The 20,299-nt window shown below is 42.3% G+C and overlaps 1 protein-coding gene across 1 annotated transcript in view; it reads right to left on the bottom strand.

The window, feature by feature from the left end:
* The window catches only part of PAFAH1B1 (platelet activating factor acetylhydrolase 1b regulatory subunit 1), a 109,828-nt gene that overhangs the window by 25,572 nt on the left and 63,957 nt on the right, over window positions 1-20,299 (bottom strand). The window contains exon 3 of the mRNA XM_075854228.1: window positions 615-699. Within this exon, the coding sequence (XP_075710343.1) occupies window positions 615-699 (85 nt within the window). The remainder of the gene's footprint in view (window positions 1-614; window positions 700-20,299) is intronic.

Below are 20,299 nucleotides of genomic sequence, written 5' to 3'. Positions count from 1 at the left end.
TTGCGGCCCCATTCTTTTCTATGGGGCCGTGCACACGACCGTAGTTTTTGCGGTCCGTGCACGGCCCGGGAGCCCGGACCGCAGAAAGAACGGGAATGTCTTATTACGGCCCGGTTCTGCGGTCCGGGCTCTTTGAAAACAATGGCCGCGGCCATGTGCATGTGCGGGCGGCCTGCGGCTGACAGTCCGCTGACAGTCCGCAGCCGGCCGACCCGAAAATCACGGCCGTGCACACGGCTACGGTCGTGTGCATGAGGCCTAACAGTTCAGAAACTCTGAATTCAGTAAAAAAACACAATTATGAGGCATGAAAGTTAAAGTTTCAGTCTCACTGCCTGCATATCCGGTCTGCCTCCCCTTCAGGAGAATAGCTATTTTGTCTCCGAAACAGAAGCAGTTCTACCAGCAAGCAATGTATTACACTCACAACAGTGAATGATTGAGAGCTGTCAATTACAGATAAAGGCTTTAGAGTAAGGGGAGGGGGCACGACTGCTACAGATCACATCATATAGGTGACATGATGGTCAGGAACACGGTTATTACAAAAATACACAAATTTCATCAGGAATGATCCTGGAAGTTTCACCCAATATAAAAACAATAGGTCTTACCATATCTAGCTCTGCCTCCTTCTTAAAAACAGAGTACGCCTCTTCATAGCCATTGGAACGAAGATAGTCTGCTATAGCTCGATTTCTGAAATAAAAGTAGAATTGTATTAAAAGTATGAAAAAAAGGTTTATCCAATCTTATTATAGCTGTGTGTAGAGAATGCATGATGGCTCTTTATATACGAAGAATAATTTAGTTAACTGGCAAAATTGCAGAGAACAAACTTTTACTTCTGGGCAGTTAAAAAAAATAAAAAAAAAAATAATGTAATCTTGCACATTTATTTCTTTTTTTTCAATTATTTTTCCCGGTTTAAACTATCTGCATCTTCAGGACACAGATACCGTTGGACCCAATGCAAAGCCGTGGGCCGTAATGTCCATGCTCAACCATTCACTATGTATCACTAGACAAGAGGCAGTGACGTCATCGTGCCAAGCTGCACAGAGCAGAGGAGCAGAGGCATCGCCTCCACTCGCCATTGGAACGGGGTTAGGGGAGTATGTATTAGGGATGCACAATGCATTGAAACTTCCATACTGTTTCAATACCGTGCACCCTCAAATGGTTTAATACCGTTATTTCATGTATTTCGATACCAAGCTGTGCGGCCGCACAGCTTAGCATTGTAACACATGAATGTATGAGAGCGGGGCTGCGGCTGTGCGATAAGTCATAGCCCCGCTCCTGAGTCCTGACAAGTGTGCGCTCAGCACGATGTGATGCGACCAGCGCTGCACTAATGTTCTGTCTTCGATAGATCGGCCCCCTCACGATGCGGTTGCAGGGTGCCCACGGTTGTCATGGCAGACATGGGGCCTTTACAGGGGTAAAGGTGAAAATGAAAATCCAAAAAATGGCTGCGTGGGGGCTAGGGTTAATTAATAAACACGTGCAATTAAGGCATACAGGAAGGCGCTCTACAAATAGGATAAGCCCTAGAAAAGTTCTGAATTCCCACGTTCATTACATTTTTCAAAAAGCAGTGGCTCATCTTAAAAAAAATAAAATCAAATGACCCATTACTTTTTGGGGAAAACTCATGGAATATAGGAGGCTTGCTTATAGAGAGGAAATTTAAAAAATGTTCTCTAATTTAATTATCAAAGCTCTGGCCCTTTAAGAGCGGAGAGGAGTTTGCTCTCCACATGCAGCAGTAAGCAAACAGTCTCATCATTTATTGATTTCAGTTACTTCTATAGCGAACATATTACACAGCGCTGTACAGAGGTCCTCTTTTACTGTCCCCATTGGGGCTCACAATCTAAATTCCCCATTGGTATGTTTTTGAGGTGTGGGAGGAAACCCACGCAAACACGGGGAGAACATACAAACTCCATGCAGAGGACTCTGTAAAACTTGTCAATTCCCAGATAGAAAAGCCCACTGTGAGGGGAGAGACCATGTGTACAGCCAAGATCTTTGTTACAATCAGACTTCAGTTTGGATATTGTTAGATTAGCAGCAATGCAAGGCCACGTTTCCACATTTAGGCTATGTTCACACTGAGTTTTTTGACGAGTTTTGAGATGCAGAAACCATGCCAAAAAACTCGTCAAAAATGGCCCGAAAATGCCTCCCATTGATTTCAATGGGAGGAGTCTTTTTCCCCGCGAGCGGTAAAACCGCCTTGCGGGATAAAGAAGCGACATGCCTTATCTTCGGGCGTTAACGCCTCTGACATCCCATTGACTTCGATGGGAGGCAGAGAAAGTGTATTTCGCTGCGTTTTATGCCCGCAGCGCTGATAGGCCGCGGGCGAAAAACGACGCGAAAATCGGCGTGGAGGGAGAGGAAATTCTGCCTCAAACCTCAAAAGGGAATTTTGAGGCAGAAATTCCACCTGCAAAAAAAACTGTGTTAACATAGCCTAAGGATTCTGACAGAATTTTAGGCAAGGATTCCACACCTTAACCCCTTCGCGCTCAGGTCAGTAATAGTACGTCCTGCTAAGTAGAACGTTCGCGCTCAGGTCAGTACTATTACTGACCTGAGTAAACACGGCGCCATTTAATCCCGGCGCGTGCTTGAGCTGTGATACCTGCTGTTTCCGACAGCAGGCTATCACAGCTTAGTGTGCAGGGACCGATCGCCGTGGTCCCCGCCGATTAACCCCTTAGAAGCCGCGTTCAATAGCGATCGCGGCTTCTTAGGGGTTAAGCTGCCATAGCCGGCCTGCTACACGATAGCGGGCCGTGATGGCTACTATGGCAACCAGAATCCTAACAATGGACTCTGGCTACGCCATCGACGGAAGCCTAGTGGGTCCCGACAAAGTCAGGACCCACTATGCTTGCTGTCAGCGAACAGCTGACAGCTCTAATACACTGCACTACGTATGTAGTGCAGTGTATTAGAATAGCGATCAGAGCCTCCTGCCCTCATGTCCCCTAGTGGGACAAAGTAAAAAAAGTGTAAAAAAGTAAAAAAAAGTTGTGTAAAAATAAGAAAATAAAAGATTTAAAAGTAATAAAAGTAAAAGTCCCCCTTTTTCCCTTATCAGTTCTTTATTATTAATAAAAATATATAAATAAACAAATAAACTATACATAATTGGTATCGCCGCGTCCGTAACGACCTGAACTACAAAACGATGTCGTTATTTATCCCGCGCGGTGAACGCCGTAAGAGAAAATAATAAACCGTACCACAATCACAATTGTTTGGTCACTTCAACTCCCAAAAAATGGAATAAAAAGAGATCAAAAAGTCGCATGTCCCTAAAAATGGTAATGATCGAAACTACAGTACGTTACGCAAAAAATAAGTCCTCACACGACTTTCCTGATGGAAAAATAAAAACGTTATGGCTCTTAGAATAAGGTAACACAAAAAGTAAATGATTTTTTACAAAACGTATTTTATTGTGCAAACGCCATAAGACATAAAAAAAATATAAACATCTGGTATCGCCGTAATCGTATCGCCGCGCAGAATAAAGTGAATGTGTCATTTATAGCACACGGTGAACGCTGTAAAAAAAATTGAATAAAAAACAATAGTAAAATTGCTGTTTTTTTAGTCCCCACGCCACCTAAAATTAGAATAAAAACTGATCAAAAAGTCGCATGCACCCCAAGAAAACTACAATGGATTCCTCAAGGTCTCTAGTTTTCAAAAAGGGGTCACTTTTAGGGGGTTTCCACTGTTTTAGCACCACAAGACCTCTTCAAACCGGACATGGTGCCTAATAAATTAAATTAAATTAATTAAATGTCACCTCTACTTTGCTCTAAATTCCTGTGAAACACCTAAAGGGTTAATAAACTTTTTAAATGCTGTTGTGAATACTTTGAGGGGTCTAGTTTCTGAAATGGGGTGTTTGATAAGGGTGTCTAATATATGGGCCCCTCAAAGCAACTTCAGAACTGAGCTGGAAACTAAAAAATAAAATAAAAATGAGGCAATACTTCGCTTCTTACATTATACTCATAATGAGCCGTACCCACCCCGAGATGACCCCAGTTTTGACCGTTTGTATAAACGGAGACCCCTATTAGACCATTTCAGTGCCCGGTTTTCCCAGCATTCACCCCCGAGAAGTGTATTTCTATAGATGAATCCCTGGTACATTTGAAAGGGAGGCTTCAATTCCGCGAGTACCTGCCGGGTAAGAGGGCAAGGTATGGCGTGAAGATGTATGAGCCGTGTGAGAGTGCATCAGGGTATACCTACAAATTTAGGATATATAAAGGGAAGGACACCAGTACTCAGCCCCCAGAATGCCCCCCCTTACTGGGAGTTAATACAAAAATTGTGTGGGATTTGGTGCACCCACTGCTGGACCAGGGTTACCACCTCTACCTGGATAATTTTTATACCAGCGTCCCACTCTTCAACTGCCTCGCTTCCAGAAGTCCTGCGGCATGCGGCACTGCTAGAAGAAACCTGAGAGGCCTCCCTAAGACTCTGCAGGGCAAAGCTCAGAAGAGGTGAGAGCAGGGCACATTCTAGCAGCAACATATTGTGTGTCAAGTACAAGGACAAGAGAGATGCCACACCAGTACCCATGTACCTGTACGAGGTACCAGTACAGAGACCCCCAAACCAGACTGCATCCTGGACTACAATAGGTACATGGGAGGGGTGGACTTGTCAGATCAAGTCCTGAAGCCTTACAGTACTTCTGGAAGCGGGGCCACAGGCATCGTACCAGGGCAACACTTTTTAGGAGAAGTTCCCCAAACTGGCAAGAAGGGAAAAAGTCAAAAGAGGTGCAGAGTCTGCTATAAGAGGGGGATAAGGAAGGACACAATATATCAATGTGACGCGTGTCCCGAAAAACCAGAGCTCTGTATGAAAGAGTGTTTTAAAATTTATCATACATCCCTTTATTTTTAATTTACCCCAGTTTTACTCGCTCTGATCCACTTCGCACAGCTTACCCCTCCTCATCTTTCCCCTCTGAGCCCTGCTGTGTGCCCAGGCAGCTGATAACAGCCACATGTAGGGTATTGCCGTACCCGGGAGAGCCAACATTACAGTTTATGAGGTGTATATCTCCGGTGGCGCATGCTGGGCACAATATATCGGACACTGAATTGGCATATATGTATAGAAAATTGCAAATTTCACTCTGTACCAACTGCTGCACATTATCTTTTACACAATACCTGTGGGGTCAAAATGCTCACTACACCTCTAGATGAATGCCTTAAGGGGTGTAGATTTTAAAACAGGGTCACTTCTTGGGGGTTTCAACTGTACTGGTACCTTAGGGGCTTCTGCGTACAAGACTTAGCACCAGAAAAGCTCCAGTAGGCCAAATGGTGGTCCTTTCCTTCTGAGCCCTGCCGTGTGCCCAGGCAGCTAATAACAGCCACATGTAGGGTATTGCCGTACCCGGGAGAGCCCACATTACAGTTTATGGGGTGTATGTCTCCGGTGGCACATGCTGGGCACAATATATCGGACACTGACATGGCATATATATAGAAAATTGCAAATCTCACTCTGCACCATCTGCTGCGCATTATCTTTTACACAATACCTGTGGGGTCAAAATGCTCACTACACCTCTAGATGAATTCCTTAAGGGGTGTCGTTTTTAAAATGGGGTCACTTCTCGGGGGTTTCAACTGTACTGATACCTCAGGGGCTTCTGCACACTCGACTTAGCACCAGAAAATTTCCAGTAGGCCACATGGTGGTCCTTTCCTTCTGAGCCCTCCCATGGGCCCAAACGGCAGTTTATCACCACAAATAGGGTATTGCCACACTCAGGACAAATTGGGCAACAAAATGCGGTATTTTATTGCTTGTGAAAATAAGAAATTTTGAGCCAAAACTACCTCTTATTGGAAAAAATATTTTTTTTTTTAATTCACAGCCCAATTCAAATAAATTCTGTGAAAAAACTGTGGGGTCTAAATGGTCACAACACCCATAAATAAATTCTTTGAGGGGTGTAGTTTCCAAAATGGGGTCACTTCTGGTGGGTTTGCATTGCTTTGATACCTTTGGGGCTCTGCAAATGCGACATGGCACCCGAAAACCAATCCAGCAAAATCTGGGCTCCAAAGAACACATAGCGCTCCTTTCCTTCTAATACCTCCCATGGGCCCAAACGGCAGTTTATGGCCACAAATAGGGTATTGCCGCACTCAGGACAAATTGGGCAACAAAATGGGGCATTTTGTTCCCTGTGAAAATAAGAAATTCTGATCAAAAATGACATCTTATTGGAAAAATTGTCATTCTTTTAATTTCACAGCCCAATTCAAATACGCGCTGTGAAAAAACTACGGCGTCAAAATTGTAACAATAACCATAAATTAATTCCTTGAGGGGTGCAGTTTCCAAAATGGGGTCAGTTTTGGGGGATTCCTACTGTTTTGGCACCTCAACACCTCTTCAAACCTGGCATGCTGCCTAAAATATATGCTAATAAAAAAGCACCACCAAAATGCACTAGGTGCTTCTTTGCTTCTGGGGCTTGTGTTTTAGTCCACGAGCGCACTAGAGCCACATGTGGGACATTTCTAAAAACTGAAGAATCTGGACAATACATATTTAGTTGTGTTTCTCTGGTAAAACCTTCTTTGTTACAGAAAAAAAATAGAATAAAATTGAAATTCAGAAAGAAAAACGAAATTTGCAAATTTCACCTCCACTGTGCTTTAATTCCTGTGAAATGCCTGAAGGGTTAAAAAACTTTCTAAATGCTGTTTTGAATACTTTGAGGGGTCTAGTTTTTAAAATGGGGTGCTTTATGGGGGATTTCTAATACATAGGCCCCTCAAAGCCACTTCAGAACTGAACAGGTACCTTAAAAAAATGGCTTTTGAAATTTTCTTAAAAATATGAGAAATTGCTGTTTATGTTCTAAGCCTTGTAACGTCCAAGAAAAATAAAATAATGTTCAAAAAACGATGCCAATCTAAAGTAGACATATGGGAAATGTTAACTAGTAGCTATTTTGGGTGGTATAACCGTCTGTTTTTCAAGCAGATGCATTTAAATTCTGAAAAATGCTATTTTTTCTAAATTTTCTCTAAATTTTGCAATTTTTCTCAAATAAAGACTGAATATATCGACCAAATTTTACCACGAACATGAAGCCCAAAGTGTCACGAGAAAACAATCTCGGAATCGCTTCAATAGGTTTAAGCATTCCGACGTTATTACCACATAAAGTGAAATATGTCAGATTTGAAAAATGGGCTCTGAGCCTTAAGGCCCAAACTAGGCTGCGTCCTTAAGGGGTTAATCTAGACCATCTGCTAACATTTCGCCGGCAATACATTTTAAAATCCAGAGCATTCTCATTATTGGTGTGGATTCCGTGCAAAAATGCAGTAATTCATTAAATTACAAGGGGGGTGAACCGTGTGCGTATCCGATGGTCAATCCGCAGAACAAATCTGTGTGTGAACATGGCCTAAAATGACTCGTGTGTGTTCTGCAGCAGTTGGAGGAGGCTGCTGGGTAATCTGAAGAGACTCACTAGAAACACCACAGATACAAGGAGGGTAAATCCGGTCACTCAGCTCCTGCTTGTACCTTATGCTTAGGCTCGTAGTGTACGTAGTGAGACTCTGATTAACCATTTACAACGAGCGGTCGTCGCCTCTACATGGGCTGCAAAACACACATGGAACTCCTAGAGTCCTGGCAGGAGGGGAGGACATTTTTGCCTGCTTTGTCTTTCACCAATTACGATGAATTGGGGAATTAAACAGGTTTGAGATTTGCTTTTGACAAATTAAGAAAAGAAAAAAAAGGGGGAATCTATTCTCCAATTGTATTCTATAGACCAGCAAATCAACAAAATAGCAAAACAGGTGAATGGATTCGCTCTCCCCTAATACTGGCATGAACCAAGTACGAGGCTCCACTTTGAATTTAGATACAAAAATAGTGTGTAGAAAAGGCAGATCCAGCACTCAAATATAAAAAATGCGATTTTTATTGGGTCATTTAAAAAAAAATAGCTATGATTAAGGACCCCAGTGGTCTGAAACGCGTAAGCAAGGTCCCGGGATTATTGTTTTATCCCAATTTTTTTTTAAATGACCCAATAAAAATCGAATTTTTTATATTTGAGTGCTGGATCTGCCTTTTCTACACACTATTTTTGTTTCTACAACCTGCTGTCGACACAGGATCAAGTTCAGGAGGATTTACGAGCACCCACAGCTTTCTGGATTTTTTATGTCTACATTGCTTTACAAAACGCATTGGAAAAAACGCAATTTAAAATTAAGGATATGAGGTGAGCAAAACTTTTGGTAAACTTTTTTCACTTTACATTTTGAATTTAGATTCTGTATATAAATTACAACCCCCCCCCCCCTCACACTGTTGGTATCTCCCAGAGCAGAGAATCTCTTGCGATCACGCCTCATGCACACAACTGTATTTTTTGTGGCTGCAATTTATACACATTTTTTGCAGATAAATTGCAGACCCATTCTTTTCTATGGCCCCATGTACACAACCGTGATTTACAAATCCTGACCGCAAAAACTCAGGACAATTCAATTTTACAGTCCGGATTTGCAGATTGGTGAATTGTTGTGGATCCGCAAGTACAGACGACACAAGGTTTTTTTTTGCATTTACAACCGGTTTCTGGTATAGGACCCCGGTCTTCCTAATCAATATAGTTTTTGGAAGGCTCTCCAGTAGTGTGGGAATCCTGAGGGTCAAAGCTCTGGGTTGGCATGTGGGTGATCTTCTTATGCCAGCTTCCAAAGGGTCGGATACCAGCGTATTAGACCTGGAACTCGCAGCAACTTTCCGTAAAAAAACAAAAACCGCACCACATTTTTTTCCGGACTGACTTTCCGCTGCGGAAGTCTCTGTGCGTAGTCCAGCCTCCTACGATGATGTTGCAGCTAGTGATTGGCTGCATCGGTACGTCATCCCAGGAGTCCTGACTACAGGAATAAGGAGGGCGTTCTTGGTAATTGGTTTTTTTCTCCAGTTGCGATTTTTGCAGCGTAAAGTCACAACACTTGCCTTTTTGTTGTAGGTTTTGCATCCCCATTAAATTCAATGGGGAAAACTCGCAACAGAAAAAACAACTAAAACTCAAGCATAAATGGACATGCTGCGGAATTAAATTCTGTAATTCAAGTCGATTTATTAACGTTTACGCTGCGGTTTTTTCCCTCAGCGTGGATATTTTCTAAATCTCATCCACTGTGCTGCTACTGTAAATTCGGAGGAATTTCTGCACAGAATTCGGTTGCGTAAATTCCGCAGCGTTTATACTACGTGGGAACCCGGCCTTAAAGAGGCTCTGTCACCAGATTTTGCAACCCCTATCTGCTATTGCAGCAGATCGGCGCTGCAATGTAGATTACAGTAACGTTTTTATTTTTAAAAAACAAGCATTTTTGGCCAAGTTATGGCCATTTTTGTATTTATGCAAATGAGGCTTGCAAAAGTACAACTGGGCGTGTTGAAAAGTAAAAGTACAACTGGGCGTGTATTATGTGCGTACATCGGGGCGTGTTTACTACTTTTACTAGCTGGGCGTTCTGATGAGAAGTATCATCCACTTCTCTTCACAACGCCCAGCTTCTGGCAGTGCAGATCTGTGACGTCACTCACAGGTCCTGCATCGTGTCGGCACCAGAGGCTACAGTTGATTCTGCAGCAGCATCAGCATTTGCAGGTAAGTAGCTACATCGACTTACCTGCAAACGCCGATGCTGCTGCAGAATCATCTGTAGCCTCTGGTGCCGATGTGTCCTCGCTCGTCTGACACGATGCAGGACCTGAGGAAGTGACGTCACAGCGTGATCTCTCGAGTACATGGCTGTGTCTGCACTGCCAGAAGCTGGGAGTTCTGAAGAGAAGTGGATGATACCTCTCGTCAGAAAGCCCAGCTAGTAAAAGTAGTAAACACGCCCCGATGTACATACACAATACACGCCCAGTTGTACTTTTACTTTTCAACACGCCCAGTTGTACTTTTGCAAGCCTCATTTGCATAAATACAAAAATGGCCATAACTTGGCCAAAAATGCTCGTTTTTTAAAAATAAAAATGTTACTGTAATCTACATTGCAGCGCCGATCTGCTGCAATAGGAGATAGGGGTTGCAAAATCTGGTGACAGAGCCTCTTTAAAGTCACATCAAATGCCAGGTTGGATCTCTCAGAAAGGGAGGGAGGAAAGGGACAGCCAGGTTGTCTCAAGTAGGGAGGAACACGTCTGGGGGCATGTCTGGGGAGGGCATATGAGGGCTCTACAAATAGTGGAGATGTGGTTCTTTAAGTCACCCCCGCCAGCTCCTCACTGATCAAAATGCTGGTTGACAGAAGAGTGCAAACGATGGAGATTACAAAAAATAGTCACATTGATGGACGTGTCCCTTTAAAACATATAGCGGTCATAGAGGGAGGACCCTGCTCTAGAGAAACCACTCTACAAGCAGAAAGCCCCTAAGAGCGGCTCCCACTATGGCAGGCCTGGCCACAATGGCTGGCATGCAATAGTACAAATCAGCAGCAGGAGAACTGTATGGCAGTGGAGCTTCCCCCAGTCATAAAAGCTGAACGCTGCGAGTTCCAAGAGCTGGACCCATTGGAGACTTTTTTTCGTTTTTTTTTTTTAGAGAAGGAACTGCCTCTAAGCCAATGGCAAACTTAAAATAAATTAAAATGTTGGCAAAAACAGGCTGGTTACTGACCGTTTTTATCCTTACTAAAGCTGGATATTCCCTGATGCAACAATCAGTTTTTGTTTTTTTATTCAGGGTGTATTTAGACGGGCCCATAACGTGAAATTTTGTACCGCACACTACTGGCCTGAGGAAATCCTTCCTTAGGACATAATAAATAATCATCAATTCATCAACCTATCGCTAATATACATTCAGAATTTTTTGTACACTATAGTCTTTACCTCCACAGTAGAGAGTTCATGGGGGGAAATCTTTTTTCCTGGATTACAGACACAGGGGTCACTGAGCTGTGAGAGCAGCAATTGCTTAAAAACGGCTGCTGCATTTCTGGAACATAATCAGGAGACATCACCCCAGAGTAGGGAGCCTCACCATTCAGAAATAATCGCACAGTGCATGTTACACATACAGATAGGCAAAGATAAATAAGGCCTGGTTCACATTGCACTTTAGCGTGTAGGTCAGGAAATCTCCAGACATCCACGCTAAACATGTCCATAGGGCTCCATTAGCCCAAAGGAAACCAAAAACGTGCCTTTTTAGCCTCCGTTGAGCTGGTATACATCAATATACCTTTGATTTGGAGTATGGAATAACGTAGTAGACTACGCCTTTTCATCCTGTGGAATCCTGCAAAGAAAAGGAAAAGAACAAAAACACCACTTAAGCCGTGCGGTATAAGTTTTTTTGTTTTTGTTTTGTTAAACGTGGGAACCTCTCTGTGCCGGATTCCACTGTATGGCATCCATCTGAGGTATATGTTAAATGTAGACCTCGGAGAGCTCCCCCACTGAAGTCCCCAAAAAGAGCATTATGTAGCGCTCGGCACAGATTCCAGCCGTGGGGAAGCCCCTGATGTCACAACTCACATTGACAGGGAGGTCAGGGGCTTTCAACTCCGGAGTAACCCGGCAAAGGCATTGGGAGCGCACTGAGCAGTGACTCGGACTGGAAAAGCTCCAGACATTACTGTACAACGGTATGAAAATAACTACAAAGAATAAAAATATTTAATAAAAAATAAAAAAAGTGCATGAGCTGCGCCATTAGCAGGCGGTGCCGGCTGCAATATACAGTTGCAACAGCCGGGACTAGAAATAACTCAGATCCCGGCCAATTAACCCCTCAGATACCGTGGTCAATGGCAACAGAATGCATCTACAGTGGCTACAGAGGGAGGGGGCGTCTATACATTGCCATGGCTATCTCCAGCACGACAGTCCCATTGAGAATGAATGGAGCGGCAGCGCTTCCCTTTTCGTTCAGGTTACTAGGGACCCCCAAAGATCAAACTCTTATCACCTATCATGTGGATAGGTAATAAGGTGATGTGGTGGGATACCACCTTAAAATGAAAGTTTAATTTAAAAAAAAAAATTACAAAAATATGTTTTTCAATTTTTTTCTCAATAATAAAATACATATATGGTATCCCTGCGATCAGAACGACACATATAAAGTCAATGGGGGAAAAAACAAACCGGAATTCTCTCTCTTCCGGTCACCCTCCCAAGGAAGCAATCTATATATACCCCCCAAATGGTTATATTAAAAAATATGACTCGACCCGCAAGTGGCTATATCCACATAAAAAAATAAAAGTTATGACATTTGGAATCCGGTGAGAAACTATTAAAAAATGAACTATACATATTTGCTATGGCCATAATCGTGCCAGCCCGTAGTCTGAAGGTCACGGTATTTATGCAGCATGGTGAACGGTTCGAAACCTAAAACGCAATAAACAATTGCATTTTTTTTATTTTTATATATATATATATATATATATATATATATATATATATATATATATATATACACCCCCGCAAAAAGTTAATAAAAAAGCATCAATAAGTTGTATGTACCCCAAAATGCTTCCATTTAAAACAATCTAATCATAATGACAAAACTTGACAAGTCCCTTTTATACATTACATATACCTCAAAGATGTCATTAACCCCTTAATGACCAGCCTATTTTAGACATTTTTCCATCGTTGCATTCCAAGAGCTATAAAGTTTTTATTTTTGCGTCGACATAGCTGTATAAGGTCTTGTTTTTTGTGGGACAAGTTGTATTTTTTAATAGCACCATTTTGAGGTACATATTTATTGATTAACTTTTATTTACTTTTTTTTTTGGGGGGGGGGGGGGAATAGAAAAAAAACCTGACATTTCGCCACTCTTTTTTGTGTCCTAAATCTACGCCGTTTACCGTGTGGTATAAATAACACAATAACTTTATTCAGCGGGTTGTTACGATTGCAACGATACCAAATTTGTATAGTTTTTGTATGTTTTACACAGTAAAAACGCTTTTTTTTTTTCAAAATTATTTGTTTTTGTGTCTCCATATTTGAAGAGCCGTAACGTTTTTCTTTTTTCGCCAATGCGGTTGTATGAGGGCTTTTTTTTTGCGGGACGACTTGTAGTTTTTATTGGTACCATGTTGGAGTAGATGCGACTTTTTGATCACTTTTTAATCAGATTTTGTTAAGGCAGGATTCACAGAAAACAGCAATTTTTCAGTCGTTTTTTTTATTTAATTTTTTACGGCGTTCACAGTGCGGGTCGTTACGGACGCAGCGATACCAAATATGTGTAACTTTTTACTAGTAAAGCAGTTTGTAAGGGGAAAAAGTGGGTTTTTAATTATTTTTTTTTCACTTTTTTTTATTAACTTTATTAAACTTTTTTACTAGTCCCACTAGGGGACTTTAATATACGATTCTCCGATCACTATTATAATACACTGCAATACTTCTGTATTGCAGTATATTACTGCCTGTCCGTTTAACACGGACAGGCATCTGCTAGGTCATGCCTGCGGCATGACCTAGCAGGCATTCACGACAGGCAGACCTGGGGGCCTTTATTAGACCCCCGGCTGCCATTAGAGACACAGACACTCGGCGATCGTATCACAGGGTGTCGGTGGGGAGAGAGGGAGCTCCCTCCCTCTCTCCAAAACCACTCAGATGCGGTGCACGCTATTGAGCACCGCATCTGAAGGGTTAAACGGGTGAGATCGATACTATTATCGATCTCACCCCGTCGAGCAGGGACGCGCCCAGCTCTCAGCTACGCCTGGCAGCTGAGAGCAGGGAGATTTGACGGCTCCCTGCTCTGTTTACTTTATTCTGATGCAGTGCCGTAAAAAGGCCTATGCATCAGAATAAAGCCCGTTAGTGGCCGCCGTGAAAAGGCGTATTGGTGGTCACTAACTGGTTAAAAAATACAATTCCTTCTGCAAAAACACAAACAAAATAAGCCTTTATATGGCTACGTTGATGGAAAAATTAAGGCTATGTTCACACGGAGTATTTTGCAGGCGGAATTTCTGCCTCAAAATTCCGTTTGGAAGTTTGAGGCAGATTTTCCTCTCCCTGCACGCAGATTTGTGGCGTTTTTCATTGAGCGCCGCGGGCATAAAACGCAGCGAAATACGCTTTCTCTGCCTCCCATTGAAGTCAATGGGAGGTCAGAAGCGTAAACGCCCGAAGATAGGGCATGTCGCTCGCGGGAGAAAACCGCCCCCGCCTCCCATTGAAATCAATGGGAGGCATTTTAGGGTCGTTTTTGACGAGTTTTGCAGCGAAGTTTCCGCATCAAAAAACTAAAGTTACAGCCCGCCGACAGCAGGGATGAAAAAATGGATACTGTTGCAGCGTCTTTAAGGCACAAACAAAATGCGACCTTAAGAGGTTAACCCCTTAAGGACGCAGCCTAGTTTGGGCCTTAAGCCTCAGAGCCCATTTTTCAAATCTGACATATTTCACTTTATGTGGTAATAACGTCGGAATGCTTAAACCTATCCAAGCGATTCTGAGATTGTTTTCTCGTGACACTTTGGGCTTCATGTTCGTGGTAAAATTTGGTCGAAATATTCAGTCTTTATTTGTGAAAAATTGCAAAATTTAGAGAAAATTTACAAAAAATTGAATTTTTCAGAATTTAAATGCATCTGCTTGAAAAACAGACGGTTATACCACCCAAAATAGTTACTACTTCACATTTCCCATATGTCTACTTTAGATTGGCATCGTTTTTTGAACATTATTTTATTTTTCTTGGACGTTACAAGGCTTAGAACATAAACAGCAATTTCTCATATTCTTAAGAAAATTTCAAAAGCCTTTTTTTGAAGGTACCAGTTCAGTTCTGAAGTGGATTTGAGGGGCCTATGTATTAGAAATCCCCCATAAAGCACCCCATTTTAAAAACTAGACCCCTCAAAGTATTCAAAACAGCATATAGAAAGTTTTTTAACCCTTCAGGCATTTCACAGGAATTAAAGCAAAGTGGAAATGAAATTTGCAAATTTCATTTTTTCTGCTGAATTTCAATTTTATAAAATTTTTTTCTGTAACACAGAAGGTTTTACCAGAGAAACACTACTAAATATGTATTGTCCAGATTCTGCAGTTTTTAGAAATGTCCCACATGTGGCTCTACTGCGCTCGTGGACTAAAACACAAGCCCTAGCAGCAAAGAAGCACCTAGTGCATTTTGAGGCCTCTTTTTTATTAGAATATATTTTAAGCAGCATGCCAGGTTTGAAGAGGTGTTGAGGTATCAAAACAATGGAAACCCACCAGAAGTGACCCCATTTTGGAAATTACACCCCTCAAGGAATTCATTTATGGTTTTTGTTATCATTTTGACTGCACAGTTTTTTCACAGCACCTATTTGAATTGGGCTGTGAAATGAAAAAAATGATATTTTTTCCAATAAGATGTAATTTTTTATCAAAATTTCTTATTTTCACAAGGAACAACATACCCCATTTTGTTGCCCAATTTGTCCTTAGTGCGGCAATACCCCATTTGTGGTGATAAACTGCCGTTTGGGCCCATGGGAGGGCTCAGAAGGAAAGGACCACCATTTGGCCTACTGGAGCTTTTCTGGTGCTAAGTCATGTATGCAGAAGCCCCAGAGGTACCAGTACAGTTGAAACCCCCGAGAAGTGACCCCATTTTAAAAACTACACCCCTTAAGACATTCATCTAGAGGTGTAGTGAGCATTTTGACCCCACAGGTACTGTGTAAAAGATAATGCGCAGCAGATGGTGCAGTGTGAGATTTGCAATTTTCTATATATATATATATATATATATATATATATATATATGCCATTTCAGTGTCCAATATATTGTGCCCAGCATGCGCCACCGGAGATATACACCCCTTAAATTGTAATGTGGGTTCTCCTGGGTACGGCAATACCCTACATGTGGCTGTTATCAGCTGCCTGGGCACACGGCAGGGCTCAGAAGGGAAAGATGAGGGGGGTAAGCTGTGCGGAGTGCATCAGGGTAAATTAAAAATCAAGGGATGTATGATACATTTTAAAACAATCTTTTATACAGAGCCCTGGTTTTTCGGGACACGTGTCACATTGGTATATTGTGTTCTTCCTTATCCCCCTCTTATAGCAAACTCTGCACCTCTTTTGACTCTTTCCCTTTCCACCGGTTTGGGGAACTTCTCCTGGAAAGTGTTGCCCTGGTACGATGCGTGTGGCCTCGCTTCCAGAAGTACTGGGTGCCCCCCCTTCCTGGTCCCTAAAGATTAGATCTTGAAATTCCAGGAAAGTTCCCCTATGGCCTGCACATCGACGTAGCACGTACGCATTGTACAAAGCCATCTGTATGATGTGCCCGGCCAGCTTCTTATACCACACCGCATGGCGCTGTAGGGCTTCAGGACTTGATTTGACAAGTCCATCCCTCCCATGTACCTATTGTAGTCCAGGATGCAGTCTGGTTTGGGGGTGGCCTTTCCTTCATATATCCTAAACCTGTAGGTATACCCTGATGCACTCTAGCAGCTTATACATCTTCCCGCCATACCTTGCCCTCTTACCCGGCAGGTACTGGCGGAATTGAACCCTCCCTTTAAAATGTTCCAGGGACTCATCAATAGAAATACACTTCTCGGGGGTGTATGCTTGGGAAAACCGGGCACTGAAAGGGTCTAATAGGGGTCTCCGTTTATACAAACGGTCAAAACTGGGGCCATCTCGGGATGGGCACGGCTCATTATCAGTATAATGTAAGAAGCGAAGTATTGCCTCATTTAGTTATTTTTTTAGGTTCCAGTTCAGTTCTGAAGTTGCTTTGAGGGGCCTATATATTAGAAACCCCTATCAAATACCCCATTTTAGAAACTAGACCCCTCAAAGTATTCACAACAGCATTTAGAAAGTTTATGAACCCTTTAGGTGTTTCACAGAAATTTAGAGCAAAGTAGAAATTTACTTTTTTTTTTTGTCAGAAAATCCTCTTTATACCATTTTTTTTATAACACAAAAGGATTTATCAGAGAAACGCAACTCGATACGTATTGCCCAGATTCTGCAGTATTGAGAAATATCCCACGTGTGGCCCTAGTGTGCTACTGGACTGAAGCACCGGCCTCCGAAGCAAAGGAGCACCTAGTGGATTTTGAGCCCTCCTTTTTATTAGGCACCATGTCCGGTTTGAAGAGGTCTTGTGGTGCCAAAACATTGGAAACCCCCCAAAAGTGACCCCAATTTGGAAACTAGACCCCTTGAGGAATCCATTGTAGTTTTCTTGGGGTGCATGCGGCTTTTTGATCAGTTTTTATTCTATTTTTAGGTGGCGTGGTGACTAAAAAACAGCAATTCTACTATTGTTTTTTTATTCTTTTTTTTTTTTACAGCGTTCACCGTGCGCTATAAATGACATTCACTTTATTCTGCGGGGCGATACGATTACGGCGATACCAGATGTTTATAGTTTTTTTATGTCTTATGGCGTTTGCACAATAAAATACGTTTTGTAAAAAATCATTCACTTTTTGTTACCTTATTCTAAGAGCCATAAAGTTTTTATTTTACAATCAATACAGCTGTGCGAGGACTTATTTTTTGCGTAACGAACTGTAGTTTCAATCAGTACCATTTTTCGGTACATGCGACTTTTTGATCTCTTTTTATTCCATTTTTTGGGAGGTGAAGTGACCAAACAATTGTGATACGGTTTATTATTATTTTTTTTTACGGCGTTCACCGTGCGGGATAAATAACAAAATAATTTTGTAGTTCAGGCCGTTACGGACGCGGCGATACCAATTATGTATAGTTTATTTGTTTGTTTATATATTTTTATTAATAATAAACGACTGATAATGACAAAGGGGGATTTTTACTTTTAAAACTTTTATTTTCTTATTTTTACACAACTTTTTTTAACTTTTTTTTTACTTTATTACTTTCTCCCACTAGGGGACTTGAGGGCAGGAGGCTCTGATCGCTATTCTAATACACTGCACTACATGCGTAGTGCAGTATATTAGAACTGTCAGCTACTCACTGACAGCAAGCATAGTGGGTCCCGACGTTGTCAGAACCCACTAGGCTTCCGTCTATGGCATAGCCGGACGCCATTGTTTGGTGTCCGGTTGCCATAGTCACCATCGCCGGCCGCTATCGTGTAGCAGGCCGGCGATGGTGGATTAACCCCTAAGAAGCCGCGATCGCTATTGAACGCGGCTTCTGAGGGGTTAATCGGCGGGGGAGCTCCGCGATCGGTCCCGGCACATTGAGCAGTGATAGTCTGCTGTCGGAAACAGCAGCTATCACAGCTCATGAACGCGCCCCGCGCGAACGCCGCCGTGTTTACTCCATGACATACTATTATGTCATGGAGCGCGAACGATACACTTACCATGACATAATTGTATGTCCTGGAGCGTTAAGGGGTTAAAGAGGCCTATTATAAGTGCCCTATCTTCTACATAATGTGATCGGCGCTGTAATGTAGATTACAGCAGTGTTTTTTATTTAGAAAAATGATCATTTTTGACGGAGTTATGACCTATATTACCCCAGCTTCTGGCAGTGCAGACACAGCCGTGTTCTCGAGAGATCAAGCTGTGTCGTCACTCACAGGTTCTGCATCGTGTCAGCCACATCGGCACCAGAGGCTACATTTGATTCTGCAGCAGCATCAGCGTTTGCAGGTAAGTAGCTACATCGACTTACCTGCAAACGCCGATGCTGCTGCAGAGTCATCTGTAGCCTCTGGTGCCGATGTGTCCTCGCTCGTCTGACACGATGCAGGACCTGTGAGTGACGACACAGTGTGATCTCTCGAGAACACGGCTGTGTCTGCACTGCCAGAAGCTGGGCGTTGTGAAGAGAAGTGGATGATACTTCTCGTCAGAACGGCCAGCTAGTAAAAGTAGTAAACACGCCCCGATGTACGCACATAATACACGCCCAGTTGTACTTTTGCAAGCCTAATTTGCATAAATACGAAAATGGTCATAACTTGGCAAAAAATGCTCGTTTTTTAAAAATAAAAACGTTACTGTAATCTACATTGCAGCGCCTATCTGCTGCAATAGCAGATAGGGGTTGCAAAATCTGGTGACAGAGCCTCTTTAACTAGATCGCTATGTGCTGTCACATATACACACACACACACACACACACACACACACGTTACTGAAGTGTCCTGACAGTGAATATACATTACCTCCAGCCAGGATGTGATGTCTATTCAGAATCCTGACACTTCGCTAACGATTTACAGCAAGGCAAGTGTAATCTCATTTTAAATGACAGTTTACAGCATAATCTCACGAGATTACACTTGCTTTACTGTAAATCTCACACAAACTTTAGCGAAGTGTCAGGATTCTAGACATCACGTCCTGGCTGGACATAATGTATATTCACTGTCAGGACACTTCAGTAACGTTAGTGTGTGTATGTGACAGCACATAGCGATCTAGTTAAAATTACTATGTGCTGTGTAAATGAATGGGGAGAAGTGTATGATGCTGATTGGTCACTGATTGGTCAGCGTCATACACTCCTCTGTACAACGGCCACTTGGTCAAAAAGTAAAAACACACCCAGTTGTCCATTAAGAAACTCATTAGCATAAAGCTAAAATAGGTCATAACGCCGTAAAAAATATGATTATTTTTCTAAAAAGAAACACTGCTGTAATCTACATTACAGCGCCGATCACATCATGTACAAGATAGGCCACTTATAATGTGGTGACAGAGCCTCTTTAAAGCAGATAGTGGAAGAATGACCATAGCTAGGCTCTCATCCTACGGTTCACCTCTAGACTAAACGAATCGCAAGAAAAGTGCTGGAATGTGTACACACCCCCACACACACCCCCCCACACACACACACACACACACACACACACACACGAAAATAACTGCCTAATAAACGTGGGGTCCGTCAGGTTCTGCCTTGGTTTCTCATATTTTGATAGGAACAATAGCGCCGGAGCCTCCAATGAAGATGTGAACATAGTCTAAACCTGTCTGTATACACGCATTTACAAATCCATGGCAAAGTCATTATAACTTTACAAAATCTGAGCGCTTCATTTGTTATGTGCATCACTAGAGATCAATCAAGGTATTGCTATGCAAATATGTTGCTTCGATCTACTTTTATACATCTACATAGCAAATATTTTTTTTATGGTGTCAAGGGTAAGGGAGGAGAACAGTATCAATATTAATGACACCAATCCTCTAAAAGCAA

The sequence above is a fragment of the Rhinoderma darwinii genome, chromosome 2 (assembly GCF_050947455.1).
Source record: "Rhinoderma darwinii isolate aRhiDar2 chromosome 2, aRhiDar2.hap1, whole genome shotgun sequence".
Classification (NCBI taxonomy): Eukaryota; Metazoa; Chordata; class Amphibia; order Anura; family Rhinodermatidae; genus Rhinoderma; species Rhinoderma darwinii.
This window is presented reverse-complemented; position numbering and strand designations above follow the sequence as displayed.